Source organism: Neomonachus schauinslandi, chromosome 2 (genome assembly GCF_002201575.2).
Source record: "Neomonachus schauinslandi chromosome 2, ASM220157v2, whole genome shotgun sequence".
Classification (NCBI taxonomy): Eukaryota; Metazoa; Chordata; class Mammalia; order Carnivora; family Phocidae; genus Neomonachus; species Neomonachus schauinslandi.
The window spans coordinates 197,534,879-197,558,288 of NC_058404.1; the positions used below are offsets into that span (position 1 = coordinate 197,534,879).

Genomic DNA, 23,410 nt, shown 5'->3' on the forward strand with positions numbered 1-23,410 from the left:
GATTCTCTTTCTCCCTCTGCCCCTCACCCCATGAAGGCTCTCACTCTCTCATAAATAAATAAATCTTAAAAAAAAAAAAAAAGAATATAACCTCCACAAAGGCAGAGATTCTGTCTTAACTTGGCTCCACCCCACGGCCAAAAACAGTGCATAGCCTATACTAGATGCTCAATAAATATTTATTGAATGAATGAATGAATGAATGAATGCCCCTTTCTAGAGTGTAAGCATTTAATGGCCAAATCAAAGTCTCTCTCACCTATCCTACATAGCAATCTAAATGCCTTCCTTACTCATAGGCAGATACTCAAGCAACAGGAGCTGGTAATAAAGCAGTTGCCGTTGAATGAGAATCTATACCATACCAGCTATAGTGCCAACAGCTTTACATACAGTATCTCCTTCAATCCTCACAACAACCCTAAAAGGTAGTGTGGCAGAACTATGCCTTCAGGATCGAGGCCCTCATTCCCCCAACTTCCAGAACTGCCTGCCGATGGCTCCCAGCTAAGTCTGTCTATGGAATTGCCCTCAGTGGAGGGAAGCTGCTTCACCCAACATTATGGTTCGAAACCCTGGGGGAAGCCTGCATCCAATGGCTGGCCACTGCAGCGGCTTCAAAGGCCTGACCCCTTGCCTCACCTGGGTAATTCTGAAAAGGCATCTTGGCTCTGCAGTTCTCCACGGGACCAACTATTGAGTGAATCCACAAAATAACAAACTAGTGCCCCAGATGAAAAAACAGAATCAACACTTTGTCAAATATCTATAATGTAAAAATCAGGTCTCCTTCCTTCTCAGCGATTTTACTAACTGAAACCATAAATCTTTTCACCTTTTCCTCAAAAACAGACCACAACACTACCTATACAAAACGTATGGTCACTGGGTAATTCTCAATTAAAAAAAAAAAAAGGGCGCCTGGGTGGCTCAGTTGGTTAAGTGACTGCCTTTGGCTCAGGTCATGATCCCGGAGTCCTGGGATCGCGTCCCACATTGGGCTCCCGGCTCAGCAGGGAACCTGCTTCTCCCTCTGACCCTACCCCCTCTCATGCTGTTTCTCTCTCTCTCTCTCTCTCTCTCAAATAAATAAATAAATAAAATCTTTAAAAAAAAAAAAAAAAAAGGAAAGAAAGCATTGGGCGCCTGGGTGGCTCAGTTGGTTAGGCGACTGCCTTCGGCTCAGGTCATGATCCTGGAGTCCCGGGATCGAGTCCCGCATCGGGCTCCCTGCTCGGCAGGGAGTCTGCTTCTCCCTCTGACCCTCCCCCCTCTCATGTGCTTTCTCTCATTCTCTCTCTCTCAAATAAATAAATAAAAAATCTTAAAAAAAAAAGAGTTTGGTTTGTATTTCCCCTACAAGCGAGTCAGGAACTTTCAAATATATAGGATTTATGGACCAAAATACGCTCCCGAGGATAGCAGATGATAGGACAACACGCCAAGGAGAAAATCACCAGTGATCTGACCTGCGGAATGCCAAGACCTGGGACAGCACTCGCCACGTGCACGGCCGTGCATTCAGAGTCCTAGGAACCCAGGGCACGCTCATCGTCCTCGTCCTCACGTCATCCTGGGCAGCTCACTTAACCTTCTGAACCTCGGTTTCTTCATGAGGAAAGGAACCTCATCCGTAAGGATAGTCGACTAAATGAGAATGCTCTTTGCACAGTGCCAGGTAGAGTAGGTGTTCAACAAGTGGTGGCTATTACTATTGCTGATGAGTTTTCAGAATGACAATCAGAAAGGTAAAACATCCACACAACATTTGTGGATGATTTTCTCGTAGAGCTTCAGAAAGTCGGAATTGAAAATCCAGCTGACTTACAGGAAAATTACTCCCTTCACAAAAGGTTTTACTGCAGACTTCCTTTAAATAGGGGCCCCCTCTGTTGTGCATTTAATATACAATCAGATACTGCTTACTCATGACACTTTTCTCATCAAAAGATATTAATTCTTCTCTATTTCCTACCACAGCAAAGAAAAACTCATCTGCTGGGAGTTTCATTTTTTCTGTTTTGCTTTTCACTTCAAAAGTAATATGTGCTCGGGCGCCTGGGTGGCTCAGTCGTTAAGCGTCTGCCTTCGGCTCAGGTCATGATCCCAGGGTCCTGGGATCGAGTCCCACATCGGGCTCCAGTCCCACATCGGGCTCCCTGCTCCGCGGGAGGCCTGCTTCTCCCTCTCCCACTCCCCCTGCTTGTGTTCCTACTCTCGCTATGTCTCTCTCTGTCAAATAAATAAATAAAAAATCTTTAAAAAAAAAAAAAAAGTAATATGTGCTCATTAAAGAAATTCAGGATGATGGAAGCAGAAAAAGAAATCACCCTGAGTCCTCTCTCCCAGAAACAGCCACAGTGAACTTGTGGTGTATTCCCTTCTGATCTCTATTTCCACGCCTAGAGTTGTTGTTTTGTTTTTTTTTTTCTAATTTCATATACATAATTTTGTCTTGTTTAAAGATTTATTTATTTATTTTAGGAGGGGCAGAGGGAGAGGGAGACTCCCTGCTGGTGGGGAGCCTGATGCGGAGCTTCATCTCAGGACCCTGAGATCATCACCTGAGCCAAAATCCAGAGTCGGACACTTAACCAAGGGAGTCATCCAGGCGCCCCTCGTATACATAGTTTTAATTATATCTGGTTTTGGTAGTAACTTTTTTAACCTAACGTGATAATATAAGCAATTTTTCTCATGCCATGACCTCCTCTTCAGTGTGCCATGTTTCCCTAATAATTTCCCTGTACTTGGGAATATTGCTACCTGTCTCTTCGTAAAGTAACTGTGACAGTTGCCACCACAATGATCATCAAAATCACCACCGTCATTATTATTAAAACTACTGCTGGTTTTTTTTTTTTAATGTTTTATTTATTTATTCATGAGAGTCAGAGAGAGAGAGAGAGAGGCAGAGGCAGAGGGAGAAGCAGGCTCCCCGCCTAGCAGGGAGCCCGATGCGGGACTCGATCCCAGGACCCCGGGATCATGACCTGAGCCGAAGGCAGTCGCTTAACCATCTGAGCCACCCAGGCGCCCCTACTGCTGTTAGTTTTTTTTTTTTTTTTTTAAAGATTTTATTTATTTATTTGACAGAGAGAGAGACAACGAGAGAGAGAACACAAGCAGGGGGAGTGGGAGAGGGAGAAGCAGGCTTCCCGCTGAGCAGGGAGCCCGATGCGGGGCTCAATCCCAGGACCGTGGGATCATGACCTGAGCCGAAGGCAGACGCTTAACGACTGAGCCACCCAGGCGCCCCTACTGCTGTTAGTTTTTAAACTCAAAGACCTCCTACTTCTGTAAGACAGAACATTCATATTCATTTTTATTTTCTTCAGTTTTGCTTTGGCAATGAAATCTTTAGTTCATCTAGAAATATATTTTAATGTGTATACAGTAAGATATGAACAACAACAACAAAAAAGTCAGAGCATTTTTTCAGAGTGCTAACCAATTATCCCCAAATCATCTTGAGTAAGCCTTCTTTTTCTTACTGATTTACAATGCCTCTTTTATCAAGAAAAGGTTACACACACACACCTGGCCTTATATGCTTCACTGATTCAACCCATATACACATGTACTTTTTGTCTTTAAAATGTTTTAGTATCTGGCAAAACTAGTATCCCCGCCCCAACGCACACACCCTTCCACTCTTCAACAATTATTCTCACGCATCCTTTTTTCTAGGTAAATTTCAGGACCACCTGCAGGTTTCTCTCAGAAGAGTTCTGTTGCAATTTTGATGAAAGCTGCACTAAACCTACAAATTAATTTAGGAATAACTGATGTCTTTACAACATTTTTTCTTCCCTTCCAGTACACAATATGTGTGTCTATTTATTCAAGTCTTCTGTATCCCTCCACAAAATTCTGAAGTTTTCTTCAAACGGGACATGTCCATTTCTCATTAAGGTTATTTCTAGAAATGCTTTTTGTTACTACTGTAAATGTTTTCATTGAATTTTAAGTGGTCATTAATTAGATATAGGATGGCCACTGATTTACGTGCATTTATGCTGCACAAGAGCTCTGGAGACCTCTGGGGTAAGGCCATAAAGCACCTCCCCCAATTTAACTCACACTGCCCACAAAGAAGCACCATTGGCTCAATCAGCCAGTTTCCTGTCACTGAAAAAGTCCATGCTCACACCCACCATCTACTCAATTTCACTTGCTCAAGGCTCTGCTCCAACTTAAAAGCTTTTCTGACTACCTCCCCCTAAGTATTATCCACCCCTCTTCTATACTCTTCCAGCACTGATAATAAGTTCTAATATATTTAACCCTTAAAAAAAATAGGAATAATTTTCCTTTCATCAATATTAGAACATCAATTTTTTTTATAATTGAGAAAAGATTAAACAGAAAACAAGTGAAATTATAGATTTTTTACCTTTTTAGGAGATTATAAACTTGAAACAAATTTGGTGAAATGTATTATTGTTTAAAATAGTGATAAACTGAAAGCAGCCCAAAGATCTTCCCGTAGGGGTTCAGGTAAATAAGTTATGTGAAACTATTTATCTATTTATCTAGAGAGAAGGGGGGAGGGGAGGGAGAGGGAACCCTAAGCAGGCTCCACACCCAGCACAGCCCGAGGTGGGACTCCATCTCACGACCCTGAGATCAGGACCTGAGCCAAAACCAAGAGTCAGATGCTTAACCAACTGAGCCAGGCAGGCGCCGCTATGTGAAACTATTTTTAATGACTACACAGCCAAATAAATTGGTGACACAGAACAATACATACGGACGTAGAAAAATGTTCACAATATACTGTTAAGAAAAAAAAAAGAGGGCTACCTAACAGCAGTATAGAAAAATTCTTTTTGTTTAATAGGAAAAATGTCTGGAAGCTATGTACCAAGATTGTAGTAGGGGCTATCTCCGGCCAGGGGTACTATCTGTGAACTTTATTTTCCTTTTTATTCTGTTTAATGAGCACTTACTACTTTTATAGTCAGATTTAAAATAATTAGGGAACTTCAAAAACCTATCCTGCGGTCTCTCTAATAGTCCAGTCTCTCTAATAGCAGAGAATCACTATTAAATCAAATGCATTTGTAGAAAGAAACATACCAAATGTCAGCTTTGAAAAACAAACTCATTGTCTCATCTAGGTGAAAAATTATGAGTACACAGGAACTCGAGGAGAAAGTGACACAAGACACTGAGCAGTTGTCACTGCAAAAAGCATTTTAAGATATATCCTGGGACTTTCAAAAAGAAGAGTACTGAATCCTGGAACCATCCTGTTGAAAAGGTCCTTAAGGATTATCTAGCCAAAGCCCCTCATTGAAGAAACAAGAAAAAATGAGAAACGAACCAAAAAAAAAAAGAGGTTAGGTGAGTTTTCTAAGATCACATAGTTAATGACAAAGTCCAAAAGTATTCATAATTCAAAACCTATGCTTTTTAATTCTTTTCTCAATTCTGGAGTCAAGATATGCTGCAGTCTGTCACTTCTACTTAGACTGTAAAAATGCAAATGTTCATTTACCAGGGTTTTCTTATCATCCATCTAAAAAGCGAACAGGAATGTGTACAATGGTTTGAAATGGAAAGATTCACTCTCTTGGTTAATTATACCTTATGTGCTGCAACAGTTTTGACAAATAGCCATACACTGAATTGTGACAAGGAGGAGCTAGCAAACTCTAGTATTTACACACTTTGAGAACCTGAAAGTCAGGAAGAAAAAAGTACTACTGAATTTAAAATTACAACTGTGCTGCAAGCTTTTCATATCGAAGTTATAGGAGATCATTCAACACATCATCCTTTCATTCCTCTGGTTTACTCGCTTTCTTTTAGGCGGGTTCTGAAGGGGCGCTTTTTAAGTCAATTTTAAACCCAGTATGTCATAAACACAATAAGCTGTCTATACACAAGCCGTAATTAACCACTGTAGACCTCACTGATACTTTGCCCACCAGAGGGAGCCCATATGGATTTCCAGTAACAAGAAACCTCAAAACATCAAGTTTGTATGAATTCTATTCTTAGAATATTATTCATAGTATCAATATTGTAAAATCACTGAATAATATTGTATTTCTATCCTCCCCCAAAGATAAAAGTTAAATGAGATCAGGTACATAAAGTCCTTATCAGAGCTCCTAATCTATAACAGAAGCCCCAAAATGACTGATTTTCCAAAATTTGTATCCTCTTGAGTACTAATTACACTGCTCAAAATAAATGAACTAACTTTTATACAAGTTGATGTGAGTTTGGTTGATAGCTGTTCCGATAGATGGTTCTACCCTCAATATGTTGACAAATCTGGTTCTCAAGCCTGAGGGACAGCCAGACCCTGAACAGGAATAATTCATTAAAAATGTCATCCTCAGGGTGCCTGGGTGGCTCAGTCGTTAAGCGCCTGCCTTCAGCTCAGGTCATGATCCCAGGATCCTGGGATCGAGCCCCGCATCAGGCTCCTTGCTTCACGCTAACCCTCTCCTACTCTCCCTGCTTGTGTTCCCTCTCTCGCTGTGTCTCTGTCAAATAAATAAAATCTTAAAAAAAAAAAAAAAAAGTCATCCTCAGGGGACCCATTTCAGCAGCCCTGTCCTACCTAGTAGGTGATACACTGAACTGCTGGTGACCTGCCAGCTAGAAACTGAGAAGAGAGAGAACTGTTTGGCCCATTCTAGATGTTTCTTGGCACGAAGGAGAAAACCAACGGACTACCCCTGCGCACCATGCCTCTGTAGTATGTGATACAATCATCACCACCAAGACTCTTTCAAGAATGAAGAAAGCAGAACTGAGGGGAACAGAACTTTGCACAAGAACCTGGCATCGAAAGGAGCCCCAGTGAGTCTCTATTCCCATCTGCAATCTGGTGAGCCTGACTCACTCACAAGGCCCAGGCCAGAGTTTTGCTGGATGTGAGGCCCACTGCACATCTCCATGCAATTGGCTGGGCATATGTCCCAGGTGCCTATTTTGTAGACTCAATGGTCTCCAATATGGAAATATGACAAAGTGGGAGGACCCCACTGGGTTCCAGCTATGCTCTCCAATTCAGGTTTACCCAAAAGCGCTGCCAATGGAGACTTATCCACCACCTGCTGTCTTTTTTTTTCTTTAAGATTTATTTATTTGAGAGAGAGAGCAAACTCGAGTGGTAGGAGGAGCAGAGGGAGAGGGACAAGCAGACTCCAAGCCGAGTGTGGACCCCAACAGGGGGCTCGATCCCACGACCCATGAGATCATGACCTGAGCCAAAATCAAGAGTCGGATGTTTAACTGACTGAGCCACCCAGGTGCCCCCACCACTTGCTGTCTTCATAAAACTCCAATGTCCATCAGGCTCCTTGGATGTATTCTCTATGTTTAGAACCGAAAGAAGGCCTAAGTAACTGGCATTCTACCCTAACTTTGAAAAAAAACTTATTGTGAAGTCTATTACCGTAACTTTCCAGCCAGAAAGCTGGGAATTATTCTACTTCTTCCTCTTTCTAACCCCACTCGTTATTGCCTCCTGCATATCTGCTTCATCCATCTACGCCTGTCCAACCTTACCGTCAACCAGTTCACCGCTTTCTCCTGACTGCCTGCAACAGCCTCCTAGTTAGCTCTTCTAGGTCCGCCTTGTTACACTCCAAACCCACCCTCAATATTGCTGATTATTTTAAATCACAAATATGATCCTTTCATGCCTCTGCTTGCTTAGCTCAGAGCACAAATCCCAAACTCTGTAGCACTGCTGATGGTGCTCTTACCCAAGGGGTGGCCCACTTCCCCTCTATAGGACCAGAGAGAAAATGTTTTGGCTTCGCAGGCCCCTACAGACGACAGCTCTGCCGCTCCAGCACAAAAGCATCCGTAGCTTATATGTACACAAACAAAAGTGGTCACATTTCAAGAAGACCTCGTTTTCAAAAAGTAGGCAGCAGGTCAGCCCAACTGGCCCACCTGCTCCATCCAATCCCACAAAGCCTTATCTCCTGCCACTCTGACCCTCCCCCAGGCCTTGTCCAGAAAAGGGCTCCCCCGCCACAGTCTGGCCTCCGCTCTCCCCCCATCACCCTGTGTTGTGCATCGGGGCCTCTGCTTATACTCTTCCTTCTGCCAGGAACGTGATTTATCACCTTTCCTTCGTCTGGTGCAACAGTTCTTGTCCTTCAAAGTCCAGGCTGATCTCCCACTGACTTCCCCTCAAGGAGATTTATTTACCCTTTATTTGTATTTCCAAAGCATAGGTCTCATAGCTTTTTGTGTGCTCACAATGCCTGAAACATATTGGCTGTTCAATACTTACAGGATGATGGAGTAAATGAATTACTGAATAAATAGAATTTTAAAAGTTGCAGTCTTCATAAGTTCTGGAAAAAACTCGGAAGGGCAACCCACACAGAGGGCTATTAATACCATGAAAGTCTCTAGCACTGAGTTCTGCTTACAGTACACAGTTAATATGATCCATAAAAACACAGTATCATGAAGCTAAAAGAGGCCTTGGAGAACACTAACACAGTGGTTTTTAACCTGGGTGTCTCTGAGTCCTTTGTTTGATGCCCAAGGGACTCCTCAAGGAGAAGGGGGAAGGGTGGCAGAGGGACAGGTTGGCTAATGAATCTCTTTCTTCCTAGCCCCCTCCCTCCAGCCTTAGCCAAAGCTGCTCTTTATCTCATTTGCAATAAGGTTTCCGTTTTAAAAAAGAAAAAATCTATATGATTCAACAAACTCATGCTCTGTTTGCAGCCTGCATCCTAAACCTGCATTATTTCCTGATCTATTCCTGTGGCCCTGTGTCCAGCTTCTCACTGACCCCTGGCACCTGCTGCCTGATACTGCTTCTTAGAAGCATGCTCTGGACTGAAATCCCCAGTTTAGTCAGTTTTATACTCAATCCTTGGAAAAAAGTCTATTGCCAGCTACTCTGGATAATAATCCAGGTGGTCCCTCCCAGCTCAACTTCTGGGTCCCTACACTGGCACACAAGGTCAACCATGTGATTTCAAAGGAATCAAGGAGGACCTGGGGAATCAATGCTGAGAGGGTTACAGCTGTCACTCAAATAGTTGTCAACTCAAAAGTTGTGCTATTTATATGTCTGCTTCTCTACTAGACTGTGAACTTCTTGAGGTAGGAACTGAATCTTTATAATAAAAGATACTATTTAATGTTTACTCCAGATACTGGATTAAGTGTAAATGTGTATTGATTGTGTAATATTCAGGAATCCTATTAGGACCACACATTTCTAGAATTGGAAGGAGCCTTGCACAGAGATCAACTAGCTCCAAAACTGAAAGCAAAGTGACAAGCAATATTGACTACCTAGGTCCCTGCCCTGTCTAGAACCTATGGATTCAGTGGTGGACCACACAAAGTCTTTGTCTTCACAAAGCACAAATTCCAGTGGATTCACACAAGTGCAAGGTCTGTATCAAATGGATACATGATATGTTAGATAATGAAAAGAATAAAGCAGGGTGAGGGACAGGAAGAGGATGCTACTTTACACAGGGCAGTCAGGGAAGGTCTCCCTGAGGCAACATTCGAGCAGATACCTGAAGATCAAACCACATAGAATCTGGACGAGAAGTGTCCCACATAGAGGCAACAACAAACACAAAGGTCCTAAGGTGGGGACCTATCTGTTCATGGGAGAAAAGCAAAGGGGTTAGGGCAGCTGGAACAGAGTGAGCAAGGGGAAGGTGGCAGGAGACGAGATCAGACAGGGAGCAGGACCAAAGCATCTGGCTTTGGGCCACTATAAGAACTTTGAATTTTAGCCAGAAACTCAAGATAATCAGTTCCTTGAAAACTCAAAATAAATAGAAGACAGTCAGCTTTCACAAAAGCAATGTGTAATAAAGAAAACTTCATCTGCGAGCCTTATCTGAAAATAGACTTTCCAGAGCCCAGGGTCACTATTACGTGACAGGGAATCAGAACACCTTTGTTTTACAAGAAATCACTGCAGTTACATAGTCTAAGCACTCCATGTAACCAGAGTGGAAACTGAGGCCCAGAGAGACTCTGTGGCCTGCCTGCCTCGTGACAGACCTTGGACCACAGCACAGGTCTCCTGATGGTCTGTTCTGAGCTGCTCGTTGGCTCCTGCTGTCCTGCGCCCAGCCTGGCTGCTCAGAGCGTCCCGGTTTCCCACCTGGTGCTCTCCCTGGCCTCGGCAGTGGTCTGGCTCCCAGACCAAAGCAGTAAGGTAACAAAGAGCTAACACTGGAAAGCACCTCCACACAGACCCCCACACCGAAAGCCTGTCACTACAAACTTGCATGATTCTAGTTTTCCCTTCCCCACAGAGCTGAAGACAACCAGGCAGCTGAGGGGAAGGCAGGTCCGGCATTATGCCAGGCACTAGGAACATTTCAGTTGGTATTGCCTGCCCACCCTTATTGCCTACTCCTCCCCAGAACACTCCCTTCTCCAAGGTTCTAGAGAGGTGATAATCATAGCATCCAACCCGGGGCGCCTGGGTGGCTCAGTCGTTAAGCGTCTGCCTTCGGCTCAGGTCATGATCCCGGGGTCCCGGGATCGAGCCCCACATCGGGCTCCCTGCTCAGCGGGAAGCCTGCTTCTCCCTCTCCCACTCCCCCTGCTTGTGTTCCCTCTCTCGCTGTCTCTCTCTCTGTCAAATAAATAAATAAAATCTTAAAAAAAAAAAAAATTAAAAAAAAAAAATCATAGCATCCAACCCACCTTTGGCCACATGTTGGGGTGGACATACGACTTGGCCACAGGAAGAACCTTATCCCCGCTAAGGCCATAATGAGGGCTCAGGATCCAAGCAGAACCAACCGGAGTCCTTCCTGGGTTTTATGGATAAGAGCTGGAGAAGGAAGTTCTATCCCCTGTGTTTCCCAGTTACATGAGCCCAGACAGTCCCATTTTGCTCAGGTTAGTTTCGATTAGGGTACTGTTAATTGCAACCCAAAGAATTCACACTCCTGCAGGCACATGTATACATTTTCTCATTTCATCTGTATAACAATCTTTTAAGGCTGCTCTTACTCTGTTTTAGAAGGGAGGAAACTGAGGTTAAGTAATTTGCCCAAGTCCATTCGGTAAGTACAGGGCATTCAAATTCATACAGTAAAAGGCATTCAAACTCAGGTCCTTCTGCTCTAAGCCCATTCAGTATCCAGCCATGAATTCCATATTCACTCAAGAAGGAACTCACTGCCATTCAAAAGCCAAAGATTCTCTGGTTTAAAAGGTACAAGGATGAGGTTTGGGAAATAAACAACATTAAACTAGGGTCATAGGACCTGGCTTCTACCTCTGGCTCAGTCCTATGACTCAGCTATTAAGACTCTGAGCAAGTCTTTCCACTTATCTGGGTGTTTGTTTTCCCACCTACAAAATGAGAAGCCTGAACAACATGAACTCGAGATCCTTTTAAGTACTTAACAAAAAAAGTCCATGGTTCTGCTTTAAGCATACAGATTCTGTCTTTACTCTACGTCAGGCAGGATGTGAAGCAGATTTCAACTTGACCGCCAGGCCCAATAAATGGCTGCCTAGGCCACAATGCTGCAGAGGATTCTGAGCCATAAGATCTACTAGGAAACTGGCACTGGCTTCCAGGGTCACAGGGAGGAAGAGAGAGGAACAGCTGCATTTGTCATTGCCGACAGAGTGTCACCTTCACAGAGGAATGCTGCGGACTGCACTACCGATGCGCACCTGCACAGGATTTTCACGGATTCCTTTGTGTACTTCCTTGGTTCCTCTTTGCAAGCAAGGAAGGAAAGTACGGGAAAGCTAACTGGTTTGGGGAATATAGCTGCGAGCCACTGATGAATATGTCTGAATGGCCTACATGGGGTGAAGGTAGGGGGCAAAGGGGAACAGTAACAATGAGTGTGGTTCTCTATGATACAGAGTCTCAGAAGATGCTGATAATTAGCTTAGGAGTTCAGTAAAGTATGATCACGCCCATGCGACAGAAGTGGAAAATGAGCCTCAAGTAAGAGGACTTGCCCAAGTCACCCACTTCTAAGTAGCAGAGCCCAGATCTGAATCCACATCTTCTATATCCAAGTCGCCGTGCTTTGTCCACTCCCAAGGTCCCCATTTACCTCACAACCTAAATGAGTTAATTAATCCAGTTCCCACTGCAAAGTGGCATACTCATCATTGTTTGGAGTTTTTCAGATACAGTAAGTTCCTCACCCCAAGATAGGAAACGTTGTTACTGTGTGTAATTTAATGGGTACACACCCATTGAGTATACATGAATTCAGCAAAATTGAGCATAAGAGTTAAATATTTAAAGGAATGATGCTGAAGAAACCAGCCTATGGGGAAAAATTTAAATAATCAACACAGTTTTATTAATCTTAATAAAACCTCTACAACAATATAGTGAGATGGAAAACGGACATCAGGAATAGGCTTTGTCCAAACTGAGGAATGAGAAGAACTAGAATTGAATCAGGTAATGTGCATCCTAGAAATGACAGTGAGTGCCTCGAGGAAGACATTCAACCAAAGGCATTACTATAACCTGCTACATTTCCTTAGGTCTGACGACCAGAGCTAACCCCAAACCAGACTATGTGCTCCTAGTACTGGGCAGACTTTTATGTATAAGGAATCCAGGCCAAACAAAGTAACAGCCAGCCTTCCGACACATTTGACTGTGGCAAGAGCACAGGACACCCCTCACCGGCTCTATACTAGCTTCTGAGGGGGAGAGGGTGTGGCGGGAATGGCTGCAAGAACAGGAGGTAATACACAAAGCAACTACCACATAAAAATCAAGATTTGTCAAAAGAATGCATGTTTTCCCTATGTCAGGAGGGGCAGCAGTCCTGAACAACGCAGCCTATGTCCCTAACTTCACAGACTCTCCAAGCCTTAGCACCTACCCACATCATCAAATGCCACAAGTGACTTTTCAATGGCATGCAATCTAACCCTCTGACTAAGGCGCAAAGTTCTTCTCAAACATCTCTGACAAGCAGTCATCCCCCTGATTAAGTGCCTCCAGTGACAGGAAATTCAGCACCCCAGGGTCCTGTTACTGCCCCTGAGGCTCATTAATTCAAAAGCCTAAAGCATATTCTTATCACTCAGGGAAAGGCCTAAGGCCTAAACCTCCATAAGCCTTGCCATCCCAGCTATGCTTCTTGTCTCTACCACTTGCATATCCCCTACTCCGGAATAGGATCCAAAATTAGCACAGTGCTCATAAATCAGTGATTTCAGAGTTAGAAAGGGACCTCCCCAAACCAAAAAACTGTGACCTTCACATACCAAATTCCACAGGAGGAACCTCAGGAAGAACTTGGGCAGACCTGGGGGGAGGTGAAGGGAGAATGTCCTAGTTTCCTTTCCTCTCATTTTAACCTGGGAAGCTCCTCCTTTGATCTGCTATAAACAGGGGATCAATGCAGTTTAAAAGTCTTCTGCTGTTTGAAGGGGAAAAAGGGTACATTTACAGGTAAATAAACCAAGGCCATAAAACTTGCTTGATAACCTCATACAGCTAATAGTTGCAGGGTTAAGACAACAACCTGGTCTCTTGGCTCCTTCTCTAGTGCTCTCTCTACCACGTAACATTCGTCCACCAGGAGAGCAAAGTTCCCACATTCCAGCCACACTCATATGCTTATCAAAACAATTCAATAACACTGCAAAGTGGCATATTCATCATTATTTGGGAGTAGTTCAGACAATATAATGTTCCTCCAAAAAAAACCATGAAATATTACTAATTTGTTTGCAATTTAATGGGTAGACATGCATTGAGTACATATAAATTGAGCATAAGCTACCTATCTCCACACCTTTGTGCATACTTTTCTCTTAGCCTGAGAGGCCTTTCTCCACCCTCTCTGAAGATGTGTTCCAGGCATCACTGCCTCTAAAAGGCCTTTCCCGGCCCTCAAGTAGAACGGGCCACATTCACCTTTGTACCCTACACACTAGGAGGCTGGATGGCACTTGTGTTGTTACTGTCTCCCCCACCATTCCTTTTAAATTGTGTTATTCTAACAAGGTGCTGGACAGAAGGGAGGTGCTTAATAGATATTTATTGATGGACTGAGTGTCTTCACCTGGTCCAATCCCCTTCTGGTCCTCGCATACCCTCTGCAAACTGCACATGTTAATTCGTGCATACAGATACTCACTGAAAACTATATGAATGTCCACAAAGTACCAGGCATTGGACTGCATGCCAAAGAGAAGGAGATTTACCATGAAATTAATGAAGTTTAAGTTTCAGGGCCCCTCACTTGCCCCTTCCAAAGCTCTGAACCTCTTCCTGTGATTCTGTATCTTCATTTCTTAAAGAGGAGAGACAGAACTGTATAAGCTTACTTCCAGCTCCACAAATACTAGATCCACCCTTGAGACCAAGGATACAAAAGTGAACAAGGTAAACATTCTCTCCCCACTTAGAGAGTCTCCTGTTCAGTGGAGAAAACAGCCAGCCATCTGTTCATTCACCCATTCAAAAAACATTCACTGGCCAGTGCTATGAGTCGGGCTTTGGGGTTCTGAGGTGACACCAGCACTGTTCCTGTGCTCAAAGAGAAGCTCCCTGCTCTCCTGAACGAAAGCCTACTGTGTTCAGGGAACCGAAAGCAGTTTAGAAGACAGTAACACAGTGTTTGTGAAAGATTACCCTAAACCCGTCTCAAGACCTACTGATCCCCAGCAAGAGCCCTGAACCTGTGGCAGGAGGCGAGCGGAAGGGAGAGGTCAGGGGAATATGATCTTTGATCTCATTGAGCCGGGGAACGCGGGAGGGGGAGGGACACAAAACAAGTAAACAGAAGAGGCAAATACACTGTGGTCGGTGCTGAGACAGAAAAGCAAAGGCCTGTGGGGAAGTGTCCCCGACGTTCAAGTCTGCAGTGACGGCGACCTCAATACCTCGCCAAGCAGCCCAAGAACTCTGCGGACAAGAAATCCTTGAGTTCCCCCAAATGGGTTCCCAATCCCCGAAATAAAGCTGTTCCTTTCCCAAGACAGCTGGAGGCTCCCTGGTACCAACTCCCCTGTCCCCATTTCGGACCACTTTCTCCTCCAAGTTATTCCTTCACACAGTGAATACGGGACAGGGGCCGGTTCTGGGTCTGGGGTCCACGTCGCGGGTCCGCCCCCCTCGCCTGTCCGCCGTTTCCATAGCAACCAGCTCACCACTTCCCGCGCCCGGCTGGAGAAGTCGCCCTTGGGCCGGGGGCTCCGGCGGAACAGCTCGTCGCGGCTGCCATCGACCCCGCCGCCCACTGCCACTCCCAGCGCTTTGTTGCGCGTCTTCACGGTCTTGACGCTGGCCCGGAACAGCAGCGTGATATCCACCGCCATAGCGACCCACACCCCCGGTCCCCTTCCCGGCCGGCCCACGTCAGCAGCTTGCGACCGCGGCGTGCGCCCGGCCGCCGGAGGACCGTTCCGGCTCCGCACGCTTCCCCCGCCAACGCGACGCGAGAAGAAAGGTTCCGGCCTCCGCGGGATGACAGCGGCGAGAGGAGAAAGATTCCGGCCTCAGCCCCGTTCTCCTCCTGGCAAACCTCCGAGGGCTTGACCTCGGGTAGAGGTCCCGCTTGGGGCGCATGGGCCTGGGGAGCAAGAAAGTGGCTCCCCTCTTTTGGCTCTCCCACTTCCTAGGCACGGGGAGTGGGGTGCACTGGAGGCGACCCTTGACCTCCAGGACTCACCTTGTGAGGGACAGAAGCACGTGGACGTTGACCACCTGGGTGCAAGAAGGGCTAGGGTAGAGCAGGTGTGCGAGGCACAGAGCTGGAGGCCAAAGGCCTTTATTTCTCAGCCTACAGCCACCTGATCTGTAAAATTAAGGCAGCACCTTCCTCAGTGTTACTGTGACAATCGAAGGCGGTAATGCGAGTAAAGTGTTTTGGCGTTGCTTGGCTCGCAGTGGCCAATAAAAGTTACCGTTGTTAACAAGAACACTGTTGCCATTCTTGTTATTATTTATGATGGGGAAGAGTACAATAGAGGAGGTATCACGCAGAGAAGGCAGATTTGAAAGATGAGGCGGAACTGATCTGATGAAGACAAGGGCAGAAGAATGCCCCCAGTTTCTGTTCATCCGTGACATACAGTTTTTAAATACCCTCTTAAGTTGTAGTAATTTAAATTAACCGCAAGTTAGCTAATGAGTTCTTTCTACATTTTGACTCAAGGCTCAGATTTAATTCACCTTCTCGTTGCTTTGTTTTTCTTTTTAAAGAGGCTGCACAACTAGAATGCGGTAAAACAGCAGTTGGCAAAGCGTGGTCAGCAAGATAAAAATTATCTTCGTGACACCAAGATGCTCCCTGCCTTTCATTATCATTCTCTCACAAGTTGTACACAGTTGAGTTTTCCAGAAGCCGTGTGACTTGTGACATTGCAAATACGCTGAATGCAGAACAGCTGTCTTCTAGTAAGCCAGACTTTAAAGAGGTCTGCAAAAAAATGTAAAACCGTGCCATTCGCACTGTTTGTTTCTGAAACGTATTTTTTTCACAAAAGGATCTCATTTATGTTAATAAGTAATGGAATTATTTTTGTTTTTAAATGAATATTTTAGGTTTTGGTTTTAATTTCTAATGTGGTAAATATCAATAGATAAACATATAAACAAAGTTTGTTTAGGGTTCTCAATAATTTTTAAGAGTGTAAAGGAGTTCTGAGACCAAAAGTTTGTTTCCAATAAGTTTATGAGAAATAGATGTCATAAATAGATGTCCTCCCTGAAAGGAGGAGGGAAAATGTTACTTAAAACCTAAACTGTAGCTACTTCAGCCTTCCTGTATGAGGAAAATAAATGTCCACACAGCTTTCTTACACCCACGTAGTAAGAGAAAAATCAGAAAGAAATTACTAAATCTCTGCCAGTGATTCTGTATTGCATAAATGGCCCTTTGTTTTATGGAGACATTAATGAATCTTTGGCTATGCAAAGGCAAGCCTGGGGCAGAGTAGGAGGAAAGAGAATCAAATCGCTCTGCATAATAAAGTGAACGGGATTGAATTAGGGGAAAGCTGGGGAAACCAGAATCCTAGGGGGAGCCTAGGAAAGGAAAAAGTAGTTCCTTGGGAAAGGTTTTCAAGTGGGAGGGGGCTGAGCTACACCAGACCTTCAGTGAGTACTGCCTTGTATGAGTCCTGTGTTGGGGGCAGTTGGTTTTGGGGGTAAAAAGGTGGGGACAAAGGTCTAAGTTTTCTGTCTGCATCTGCAAGAGCAAAGAAGATTTTGGAGATGACACCCAAGTGAGCTCAAAACATCAGGCACTAAAACCACAAGTGACTACAAGTGCATAAAATTACTAGAAAAGTCGCAGAGATCTTGAGGAGGCTATTGGGCCGCCCACAGACCACAGGCTATGATATTTCATTGGGGTTTCTGTTTCTGGTGTTTTTGCTCTTTCAACTGCAAAAAGCAAAGTAACTTCAGGTTGACAATACCTATTTGAAACTCCATAAAGCTGAGGGGCACAAGAACAGAATGTCATGGGAATGAACTACAAACTGTCCAGTTTGATGTAGTACATACACTATGTTTCATAAGTAATAATGTTTCATTCATTAGGCCATGAACTTTTCTCTTTAAAAAAACAAAAACAAAAAACCCAAAAAACCCAGTAAGACATATTGGAGTCCCTGAATGTAGCTCCCTATAACAGCACGCTCCATATAATCAGGGTAGATGTACACATCATAGAATCTTTTGGGGACTCATAGAAGTCATTAAATGCAGCCTCCATCAAAAAGAGCGTATATTGCACATCCAAATGCCCAACCCATGACAGACGTGCTATGTGACGTAGGAAAGACGTTATTAGGGTTTGAAGCCAACAGCCAAGAAAGAATTCTTGAGATGTCTTTGGTGCAAAAAGGTGATTGCACGGGGACGGGACCCGTGGGCAGAGAGAGTTGCTATGGGGTCATGAGGAGTGGCCCATTATATACTTTCAAGTTGGGAGGGGGTTAGGGATAGCGTAAGTCTCTCAGGAATTTTGGAAACAAGGTTTCCAGGACCTTGAGGGCCCTAGCTATTGTTGGGAAAAGATCATTTATTACCATCTAATAAAACCTTAGTCATGAGACCCTTCAGATGTATATTGGTGGGCCATATGCTTGGGGGATGATTACCAACGTGTATCTTGGGGGGGGGAGGTTAGAGATAAAGGAATTTTCCAAAGGAATTTTATGTGTTAAAGTAGACTTACAGGATCCTGGGGGGCGCAGGGGGGTGCGGTCAAGCTAGGATTGCCTTTTGCCCTTAGCAAAGTATTAACATTGAGGCAGTTGAGTCCCTAGAGGAATGTCACTCTGTCTGTTTCAAAGACTTGTCAGTGGGCTATAGGTAGTAAGGAAATTTAATAATTTTTCTTCTGCCTTTGTTTCCCACATCAAGACATACTGGAGTCCCTGAATGTAGCTTCCTATAACAGCACCCTCCATACAATCAGGATATATGTACACATCATAGAATCTTTGGGGGACTCATAGAAGTCATTAAATGCAGCCTCTATCAAAAAGAGGGTATACTGCACGTCCAAATGCCCAACCCATGACAGATATGCTATGTATGAGAAATAGAATTCTGTTGTTAGCCACTGAGATTTTTGTCATTGTTACATCCTCTAGAGAGGTTGGTTTTATAGCCCCACTAAGTGAGGGAAGATGGTAAGCAGGCATTTGCTGTATGGAGTGTGAATTCTTGCAGGGTAGTATGGGCAGACCAGAGTTTTTGGGTCCGCGGGATCATGGACTTGCCACAGTATATAGTAACTGGAGACCCTCTGTAGAAGTTTATTTTATTGTTCATCTCATATTCATGACCCCTCCCTAGGAGAGGATTATAGTTCCTGGACATATTGATGACTATCTTGGCCGGGTGATTCCTCTTCCCCATGAACAGTGACATGTGTCACAAATTTAGGAGATAACGTGTGGTTCACTGTGCTCTCTTTTCCCTCTGCCACGACAAGCCATAGTGTTCCAATGTTTCATGAGCCTAGGTCCCTGAGTAAAGATGACATGGAGCACAGCCAACCAAGGATGTGTGCTGGCAATGAGAAGTCAACCTCTGTTCTTATTGTCTATGGAGATTTGCGGTTTGTTGTTACTGCAGCATAAATAGCCTATCCTGATTGATACATGCATTCTTCACCTACCTTCCTGACAGTGTTATCTCCCAGTGGGTAAAATGTGGTGATGAAGGACTACTAGATCACACCTAGATCTAATCAATAGTGTTGGACCAACAGAAACCCTGGAGGATTGGCCATGCCATGGTAGAATTCACACCGAAAGAGGAGAGGACTGAAGAACATATATTTTCAAATTAGGAAGTGGACTTAAAAAAGAAATTCACTGAAAAAATATTTTTTCTCATGGGCTCTAGAAGACCATGACTCTAGGGATGGGAATCTCAAAGAATAAACTTTTGTTCTTAAGAATGAACGTAGCCATAGTAGTTAGGAAATTTAATAATTTCATTATTCTCCTTCTCCAGGGTGCTGGAGAAAGTGGAACCTTTGTATGGTGTTGATGGGAATATAAATTGGTGACACCACTTTGGAAAACAAAAAATTAAAAATAGAACTACCATAGGGGTGCCTGGGCAGCTCAGTCAGTTGAGTGTCCAACTCTTGGTTTCAGTTCAGGTCATGATCTCAGGGTCCTGGGATTGAGCCCCGGGTTAGACTCAGTGTGGAGTCTGCTAGAGATTATTTCCCTCTCTCTCTCCCTCTGCTCCTCCCCCTGCTCGAGGCGCTCTCTCTCTCTTTCTAAAATAAATAAATAAGATCTTTTTTAAAAGGGGGGAGGCACCTGGGTGGCTCAGTTGGTTAAGCAGCTGCCTTCGGCTCAGGTCATGATCCTTGGGTGCTGGAGTCAAACCCCGCATCAGGCACCCTGCTCAGCAGGGAGTCTGCTTCTCCCTCTGCCTCTGCCCCTCCCCACCCCCCGCTCATGCTTTCTCTGTCTCTTTCTCCCTCTCTAATAAATAAAAAATCGATCCTTAAAATCTTAAGGAAAAAAAAAGAACTACCATATAATCCAGCAATCCCATTTCTGGGTATATATCCAAAAGAATTGAAATCAGGAGCTCAAAGAGATAGCTGTACTTCCACCTTCATTGCAGCATTATTTACAATAACCCAGCTTTGGAAGCAACCTAAATGTCCATTAACAGATGAATGGATCAAAAATTGTGGTATATATGTACAATGGAATAGTATTAATCCTTAAACAAGAAGGAAAACCTGCAATATGCAAGAACATGGGTGAACCTGGAGGACATTATGTTATGTGAAATAAGCCATTTGCAGAAGGACAAATACTGCATGATTTCACTTATATGAGGTATCTAAAATAGTCAGAGAAAAGGAGAGAGTAGAATAATGGTTGCCAGGGGTGGGGGGGAGGGTGGTCAGGGGAGGAATGAGGAGTTGCTGACTGATGGATATAAAGTTTCAGTTAAGCAAGATGAATGTACAACATTGTGCCTAAGGTTAGCAATACTGTGTTTACACTTAAGAATCTATTAAGAGGATAGATCTCGTGTTAAGTGTTCTTACCACAATAAAATGAAAATTAAAAAAAAGGGGGGGATTTCTCCCAGAAGCTCCTTGTCATTAGCATGCTATGAAGACACACACACCAGTTGTGTCTTTCTGCAAGGCCAGCTTTACTCAATCATAAAGAAAAGTTAACATGATCATAAAGCAGGTTCAGGATTCCAAATTCAATGGTGTTTCACCATATGTTTAGCTTGGCTTCTTACATGTCACACAAAGCAAAACACAAGACAAGTCATACAACGAGCAAGATAGAACAGAGGGTAGGAAGCTAATGAACCAGACTCCAGGTCAGTCTGTGAGCAGGCAGTTGAATGAGGCCTCCGTCTGGTCCGGGTCAGCTCTCAGCACTTACTGTATTATGTTCCAGCAGTGAAGGATCTCTGTTCTTTTTGGAGATCAATCAGGCAGAGCCTTCTGGGGCAGTTGCCTTTTTGAAGTGGTCAGACATAGAGGGGTCAATGTCTGAGGAGTTTGACTGTTTGCTGCAAAAATCCTCTCTTTTTAAAGGGATTTAATCAGTCTTGGGCCTTTGCAGACCTCCTCTGTTTCTGCTGGTCGTCAGTTCTGAGTGTGTCTGGTACTAGCAATGCCCTTGGCTGCTTGCATCCTGCTTGACATGAGTGACTCCATCTTGCTCACTACACTCTCACAGGAGGGAAATAAAGGGGAAGGGGGGAAGGCAGGAGGCAAACACAGAAGGCTGTTGTAGCCCAGCCTTTCCAGGGGCTACCTCTGTCCCTCCACCTCCCGCCAGGGTATATAAGAGGAGTGGCCACATTCTTCATTCTTACCCAATTATTGGCTTGGGTTCTGAGCCCCTTGTCCTGACCTACTGGCCTATTTCTTCCTACTTTCTATCATCCCCCACCCTGTGATGAGCTAAATGTTGGCCCCCAAAAGATAGGTCCACATCCTAATTTCTAGAACCCCCGAATTTTACATTATCTGGAAAAAGGATCTTTGCAGATGTCATTAAGGATCTTGAAATGAGGATATAATCCTAAGTTATCCAGGCCAGCCCCAAATCTAATGACAAGTGTCCTTCTAAGAGACACACAGAGAAAAGAGGAAGCTATGTGAAGAGGCAGAGATCTGACTGAGGCAGCCACAAGCCCCAGAATGCTGGCAACCATCAGAAACTGGAAGGTGCAAGGAAGGACTCTCCCCCTAGAGCTTCTTGGAGAGCCTGACACCTTGATTTTGGACTTCTACCCTCCAGAACTGTAAAAATAAATTTCTAGGGCGCCTGGGTGGCTTAGCCATTAAGCGTCTGCCTTCGGCTCAGGTCATGATCCCGGGGTCCTGGGATCGAGCCCCGCGTCGGGCTCCCTGCTCGGCGGGAAGCCTGCTTCTCCCTCTCCCACTCCCCCTGCTTGTGTTCCCTCTCTCTCTGTGTCTCTCTCTGTCAAATAAATAAATAAAATCTTAAAAAAAGAAATAAAGAAATTTCTACTATTTTAAGCCACGAAGTTTATGTAATTTGTGAGTGCAGCCACAGGAAACTGATATATACCCTGACCGCTTCTTCCTCCTGCCTTTCCTTCATTACTCATTCTCTGGGCCTCGCCCCTCCAATTTGATCCTCTTGGTTCTCAGTCGGTTTGGACAGTCCCTCTGAGGACTTTCAGCTGCCGTGCATCCGTATCTTTCCTGATTTTAATTGTCTTGCAACTTACCTACTTTTGTGCTATTGTCCCTTCTTTCAACTTTCAATCCTCTGCCCTTGGAGAGTAACTTCTGCACACATACATACCCACACCCACACCCACACCCACACACACACACCCATGGAGGGCTGGAGGCCAGAATGAGCTGAATTTGGCCAAAACGGCAGCCACAAGTTTCCTTTTGCTAAATATGCAGTGAAATGGCTGTCCAGTGGGTCACTGGTTTGGGGCAGATGCTTCACTCTCAACATATGGCACAGAGAAGGTAGATACACTCAACTCGTACTTCCAACTTTCTTATCAAGGAGCTGTTTGAACGCGGAATGTGAGAGAGAGCTTGTTTGGAGGGTCTAGCAGCACCTCAGAGCATCTGGAATTTTCATGCCCAGAGCGGCCATTCTCAGTCTGGAAAAGCATTCAACTTTGAGCAGTTCAAATTAGTGCAGAAAGAGAAAGGGGATGCTTGCCTACACAGCCATATCAGCCTGGGGGCGGCGGGAGACGTCAATGAATGACAAGATGCCACCAGAACCCGGCGGTTCAGTAGCAAGTCAATCCTAAGGAAGGAGCATATGGCAAGAGAACAGGAACCACTTAACAAGGGTCTTGGCACAGACACGAGGCGGCTCTTGGGCTCTCCAAGTCCTTCCCACCATGTCCGTGTGACTACATTTTGAGAGACAAGGTTGCAAAGAGTAAAAAGATGGTAGGGCATTTTCTATGGTTTGAACTTCTGCCAGTCACTTCTCAGATGGTCACCAAGAGGAGCTTGCCTTATTTGGAAAACTATCTCAAACTAAGTCCTTTTGTTGATTTTCATATAGGAAGCCAAGCGGGGTTTGTGTGTGTGTGTGTGTGTGTGTGCATGCGTGCACATGAGTGTGTAAGGGGTAGTGAAATACAAGGGTTAACGAACTGGTTCTCAGTTTGTGGTCTCTCCCACCATCAGCGATGGTCTTGGGAAAGACCCCTAACCTTCTGAACTCCCAGGAGACTCTCATGGTTTCCTGGTACAAATCAGTCTTCAGGAGTCCAGCTGGCCCGGAGAGCTGAGCATGACGTGCACAGGGTTCGGCACAGCCTGAGGGTCCGACTTTGAAGGCAGTGAGCTCCCTGAGTTCAGACTACTCTATCAGTACCCCCTTTACTCCGGTCCTTGGCTCTCTAAAGGTTGTTGAAGCCTAGAGTCACAGTGTGGTTGGGGATTGC

General features: G+C 44.6%; 1 protein-coding gene across 2 annotated transcripts in view; it reads right to left on the minus strand.

Annotated features, from left to right (window-relative positions):
• Window positions 1-15,371, minus strand: part of STX18 (syntaxin 18) — a 118,788-nt gene extending 103,417 nt beyond the window's left edge. For both annotated transcript variants that reach the window (XM_021677694.1, XM_021677693.1), the window contains exon 1: window positions 15,136-15,371. In XM_021677694.1, coding sequence (XP_021533369.1) covers window positions 15,136-15,303 — 168 coding nt within the window. In that variant the 5' untranslated portion in view covers window positions 15,304-15,371. The remainder of the gene's footprint in view (window positions 1-15,135) is intronic.
• Between the last annotated feature and the right edge of the window lie 8,039 nt (window positions 15,372-23,410).